The sequence below is a fragment of the Atta cephalotes genome (assembly GCF_000143395.1).
Source record: "Atta cephalotes unplaced genomic scaffold scaffold00043, whole genome shotgun sequence".
Classification (NCBI taxonomy): Eukaryota; Metazoa; Arthropoda; class Insecta; order Hymenoptera; family Formicidae; genus Atta; species Atta cephalotes.
This window is the reverse complement of record NW_012130107.1, coordinates 1,194,790-1,201,448: the sequence shown is the minus strand read 5'-3', so window position 1 is coordinate 1,201,448 and position 6,659 is coordinate 1,194,790. Positions and strand designations below refer to the sequence as shown.

The 6,659-nt window shown below is 37.1% G+C and overlaps 1 protein-coding gene across 1 annotated transcript in view; it reads right to left on the bottom strand.

The window, feature by feature from the left end:
• Positions 1-2,615: 2,615 nt before the first annotated feature.
• The window catches only part of LOC105622292, a 36,138-nt gene continuing 32,094 nt past the window's right edge, over positions 2,616-6,659 (bottom strand). The window contains exons 4-5 of the mRNA XM_012203712.1: positions 5,633-6,061; positions 2,616-2,995 (exon numbers count right to left, since the gene is read on the bottom strand). Of these exons, the coding sequence (XP_012059102.1) occupies positions 2,616-2,995; positions 5,633-6,061 (809 nt within the window). The remainder of the gene's footprint in view (positions 2,996-5,632; positions 6,062-6,659) is intronic.

Genomic DNA, 6,659 nt, shown 5'->3' with positions numbered 1-6,659 from the left:
ACGTAACGTACGTACGTACGTACGTACTACGTACGTACTTACGTACTACTCGTACTTACTCTACTTCTACTTCGTTACTCTCTCTCTCTTCTACTCTCTCTCTCTCTCTCTCTCTCTCTCTCTCTCTCTCTCTCTCTCTCTCTCTCTCTCTCTCTCTCTCTCTCTCTCTCTCTCTCTCTCTCTCTCTTCGTTCTCTCCATCGTTTTTTAATTTCGGCGTGTATAATCATTAACGTTTCGATTTTACTTAATAAACAGTTCCTTTCTTCCATAGAGGACTCATCATTATAAATTAACATTCCATTTTACGTGATGCTAATGTACAGGGTGCCTCGAGAGAAGAAATACACAGCTCGAAAGTATTTGCCTACCATATTTACAACCTTTTATATTCTAAATATAAAGACTTATTTTATTTTAGAATAAAAATATGATCATACTTTATTTTAGAATAAAATAGATAATAAGCATCGATTACATTACTGTTAAATAAAAAGATTTTTAAAATAAAAATCTTCATCTTTATATCTTAGAGAAAATATTCATACAGTATGGAAAAATTGATGAAATATTTCTTTGATAGATTACAATGTTGCTGTTTTGTTGGGATTTTTAATTCCATCTCTGCAATATTTCTATAATATTGCATAGTGATACTGTAATTAACAAGTTTAATAAATAGACAAATACTTATGAGCAATGTTGTATTAGTAGCAGAATTGCGCGTACTCGGAAAAAAATTCTGCCTTTGTCGTCGTAATCGTATACGTTTCATATTTTATTAAATAACATATTCCAGTCTAAATAAAAATTTTTGAAAATAATACAAAATAATCCTTTATTTGTCTACACAAAATAAAATGCCAGCTGAAAACACAGCTATAATATTATAAAAATATATTTCTCTTGGAATATTGTTTTTGCATCGGAATAGGTCTCTAAACTAAATTCTTTCGAACGTGTATCTATCACATTTAATGTTTATCGATTCCACATTCACCGATCCGGTTGAAAATTAATTGAAGTGTTACCATTTTCATTAACATGACTTAACAGAAAATACATTATACCGGAAGTAGAATTACCTGAGATGAGACTCTATTATATATAATGCAAAAGCATTATTGTTAGTCAGGAGACTAGAATCTCGTAATATTATCCTCGTGACACCCCATACATGTCGGCGATTTTATCTTCTCCATACGGAAAATAATTCTTCTACTAAAAATTCATGCCAGATTTGCAGGAGTCAATTGAGAGGCAAGCGCGCGTTTTACTAGTTGATCATTGAAAAAATATTATGCCTAGGAAGTAGGAAGATTAAAGAACTTTGATTTTTTTCCTAATTTTGATTCATTTGCCTTTTGTGCGAGCTACGCTGGCTTAATCTGTCTCTTCATATTAATATACAAAGATTATCTTCGAAGTTTAAATATTTCGTAAGAGAGCAATACTATTATTCATGAATTATATACGTTTAATATTTTTCTAATAGAAACTTAAAAATTTCTAATGATCAACATCGGAAACGAATTTTCAACGTTTTGTCCTGAGTTTCTTTCAATGTTATATAAGCTGCCTCTAATTAATCATTGGAACAGTCACTTCCGTCGATTTCATATCTTCTTTCCTTGCATAAACATTACTAGATGATAGTCAATCGTTTAATGAGAAGCTCGTAGGCGACGAGCATTCTGTACATTTTACTTGCCTCCCTATTGACTCGACCAGGCGTATTATGGAACACTGTGTGTCGTAAGTACAAGTTATGTTCACTGTTCGCGCGAACGTCGTTCGAAAATAAATAATCGCGACGCGCTGTTGCTCGTTATCGAAGTTGGAAGCGAGCGGTTAAATTCTTTTTATGTGAAATACGCTCCCTGCCATATATTTTGTCTCTCCGCAGTAGAGAATCTAACCCGTAATTATCTTTTTTTCTTAGATATATTATGTATGAAGAAGGCACATCGCATTCATAATATTTACAAACTGATTTATTCTTGCATATGGAGCACACAGACTAATTTGCATTGACACTAATAGGAAATAATAATTTAATCATCCACAGAGAAAAATTAAAATTTTCATAAAAATACGATGTATTTTCTTCACACATTTGTATCTCTTCGAGTCCCTTAATAAGTCACGATTTGTCAGTTCGGCAGTTTGACTTCACCATTTTTAATTGAATGGTCGTCCCGAAGACACGGAATTCGGGAAAAAATGTACTAATTCTAAAAAAAAAATTTAAGAGCCAATAATTTCTAGGCTAAAGAGCCTGAGTTGAAAAATGTGACAACTCAAATATTGTGCGACGCGAAGATTGGGAAAACTGAAAATTCCGCGTTTCGGGATATCAAAAAAAGATGCCGAGGGCATCATTGTTCATATTTGCAGAATCTTCCTATAGTTGAATCCAGTATCTTCAGGTGATCGGCGATCCCGCGAACTGCATTCGTTGATCGTCCAGGTTTGTTGAAAAGAAACGCAGGAAGGACATCGACATTCGCTCTCTCGGGATATGTTTGCGTCTTCGCGACGCACCGACGCCGTCGCCGACGATTCGGTACTCTCAAGAGAGACCAGAAGAAGAAGATACGAGAGAAAAGCGTGGTCTCAGACACTGCAGCCAGAGGTGACCACCTCCTCGCTGTTAGGCTGATGACTCCACCTGCACTGGTGACAACTACTCGTCGTTGTCGTCGCCATTGTCGATGTTGTCGTCGTCGTTGACGTTACCGTCGTCGTCGTGGGCTCTTCTGGCGCAGAGTTGGCGACATCACCGGACGCTCGCAGACCCTGCTCGAGCTCTAACAGCTGACCCATGAAGTTCAGGTTCGGACTGATGATCGGACGCGCGTTCTTCACTAGTTTGTACGCCTCCACCATCGACAGGCCTTTGTGTCGCATTATGTAAGCAATCGCAATTGTTGCGCTACGCGACACACCAGCTTGACAGTGCACCAATACGCTGCTTCCGGCTTTCCGTGCTTCCTCTGGAATAAAAGACAAATTGCGAGATGAAATGTGTATTTTCTTTCTTTTTTTTTTATAACAATGCTAATAAAAAAATTATTTGAGGATCGAAAAAAACTATCATTTTTAAATTACAATGAAAAAAAGTAACTGCTCCGATTTATTTATAATTTAATAATAATCTTAAATTCTCTAAAAAAAAAAAATCAACAAAAAGAATGCATGAAAAACAATATAATAATATATTTGGAAATTATTGGATTTAATTTTTCATCAAAAATAAGAAATTTTAGTAATATTTTTAAATGCTTTATTGCGTTTCGTAATTATTCAAAAAACTATATATATTGCGATTATATTCGATGTTAATCTGTAAGATTAACATCGAATATATGTTGTCACTTTATTACAATGTTGAAAGTTTGCGTTTTTTTGGGACTTAAAAAGATTCAAGATTCACAGGATTGTTTTGTGCAACGCGTGCTTTTGAAAAATATGAACAAGTCGAGCTCATAAATGTTGAAGCGAAACAGTCGTGAAACCCGAACGACCGACTCAGGTTATGCAATATATGGGGGACGCTATCGTATCACCAGCGTGAGTCACTACATTGCCCGGATCCTATGTAGACTATGCAAACGTTATGTCGCACCGCGAGAGAATACGATTGCGTACGCGATCAAGTTGATCGCATCTTTCGAAAGATAACTTTGACCCTGCATTTCGAAATTTTACTAGACCTCAATGACAATCCGAATGCGTTTAGGATGGGGAAGCTATTGTAGTGGCATTGAAACAGTATCATTTGGAGGCGAGGAATACAATAAAAAAGAATAAATTATAATAAATCTTACTCAAGAAAAGCCATTTAAAAAAGAGATCTCTTTTAAAGATTAAAAGGATATGTTGCAAAGAAAACTGCATGATCTAACCAAAGAAAAAAAGAAGAATGATAGTGGGTCTGTTCTTTTTAGTTGAACTTCTTGCACGATACATCTTTTCTCTGTTTCTCTCCAATGTGGAAAAAAAAGGAAGAACGATGAGCCGCAAAAATTTTAGCTAAAAAGAACAGACCTAGTTATACAAACTTGAATATTTTATTAGACTTAATAATGTAAATAATAATAATCTAAACATTTTTAAGTCTATCATAATAAAAAAGGAAAAAAGATATTTTTAAATTTCATTACGTTTCATCTGTTTGCTAAACACAAACTAACAGTAATATTACATCAATATTGTAATTTTTTTATTCATCAATATAAATAATAATAATGTATATGTATAATACATGTGCCTTCATAAGAATTACAATGTTGAATAGGAAATTATAATATCGATGTAATATTTGTTTATTAGAGTTCAGCGAAGAAGATAAACAGTAAAAAAAATTGCAAGTTCGGACAAAAGAAAAGAAAAAAAGAGAACTACTCGAATTTGCGATTAAATGAATCACGATGCGTGAAGGAATGAGTTTCTCAAAAATAAACTTCAGAATCAAGAGTGCCAACGGCGACGGGGTGCAGAGTCGGTTTATTCAACCGGCATTCCACCAGTTGCACGTTCAGGGGGAGGCCAGTTTTCCCTCCATCCTTCTCCGTCCCGTTTTCATCCCTCTCTCTCTTTCGTTCTTTTTCGAGCCCTTACAATCGCCACGCATGACTGCCGCTCTGCTTCCCTTCCATGCGTAATTCCTTTCTCTCTCCTCTCCTCTCCTCTCCTCTCCTCGCAGATGCGCGGTGCACGCGTGGAACATCGCGTAAATGCGCGAGAGAAGGAATCAACATCAAGGATGAAGGAGGAGAAAGAACACAGGTTAAAGGGTGAAGGGGGAAGTCTCTTACGTTTCACGGATGTGCGCGCGCGCGCATGACTCATGCCTTCATGAATGGAAGGTTCTTCTGGTCTCCTGCCGTTCGGGCGCTCTGGTTCAATGGTCCACCGGAAACGCCTGGTTACACCCTGTTTCCGTCCATGGGCCTAGTACTACTTGCCGCGAAATAACGGAATGAACGCAACGGAGCGACCGGAAGGACGGCAGGAAGTGTGCCGTCTGTGCAATCGTGGAAATTGCGACGATCATCACGTGAATTCGCGATATCGTGAATCAAGGAATGGCGCGTCAACTTTGAATTACTTGATGTTTTTAAATTGCATTCCAGAGAAAGGAAATGTTCTTGAACAATTAATAAAACGACAATTGTTTTTCTCGACAACATTCCTCGATCAAGTTACAAACAAAGTCTGCCAAGAAACTAAACAGATGACACCAATGTAAAATACTATCGCGATGCTCTCTGCAATTGAAAATGCAATTGTTCTAAATGTAAACGTAATGAGTAGGCAGCTTTCTTTCTCTTCTTTAAATAGATGAAGGAAAATGTTAATAAAATTTTAAAGAGAGATGTCATCTGACATCATAAAATGTCTTTCTGACATCATATTATAAAAATATCCTCAAGATGTTTGTAAGACATCTCATGTTCCCTTTTTGGACATGCTTGTTACCTGGGTTCTTTTTATGTCTCTGGTTTAAAAAAAAAATGACAGTGTTTCGTTCAAATTTAAACTCTTATATAAACCTCTTCTTCGCTCCTTCTGTAGAGGAAAAAAAGAGAAAAATTTTAAATAATCGAAGCAACAAATTTCACCCTCACCGATGAATTCGAACGCTTCCTCGAAGTACTGCTTGAGGTTTTGATGGCCAGAGTCCGAGGCGGGTATCTGCCTGTACGTGATACCTCGCTCCTCGTGGTAGCCAGGCAACTGTGAGGTGACGTTCAGCACTCGGGTGGCGCCGAGGGCGCGCAATAGCTGTAGATCGGCGGCATCCCTGCCGTTACCGAGATACAGAAACGGCAAAACGCGGGACGCCGGGTGGCTGTCGATGTCGGCTGGCTGGGGGGTCGGCGGGCCGGAGATGCTCAGCACGGGACAACCTGGTCCAGGACTCGTGCAGCCGCTCACCGTCGTTGTCGACGGATCTGCAGCGACGGCGGCAGCAGCGGCAGCAGCAGCAGCGCTGTTTGGCAGAAGCGTATCCTCGCATAGCTCTCGGTGCCGCCTGTGGAACTCCCGGTGTCCACCTAAAATAGTTGATAATTAATTAATAAAAGAAATATATCAACTTATTATGCATATTATTATATATATTATGTAGCTTTGATCGTATTTGGCGACTCTTCATGTGAAGTGTATTCATAGACTTATACTCTTATTCTCATTTATGTATATTATATAATATAATAATATAATATACGATATATTATGTATATATGCTGATTGAAAATTTTAGTTCTTAAAATTTAGACTTATGAATTTTAACTAATGATAAATGTAAGAAAAAATGGGACATCGATCGATATCTTTTAATTTTGACTTAATTGTTGGAGGATATTAAAAAATTCCATGAATAGCGCGTTTCAAAAGAATAGTTCCATTTCTAAATTCGCACAATACGAAAATTAATGCGAACAAAATCAAACGTACTTGCTTTCGAAAGTATATATGGAATATATACAACGCTCATCGATAAACAATGAGTACATGGTCGGTCACGATTCTATATCTGTTAGAAATACTAGAAGAAACGTAGTCAAGAGCCAACTTATTGATTAACTCGGATATATACGTTCCATATTCCTAATAATTATAACTCGCGACTCTCTCTCTCTCTCTCTCTCT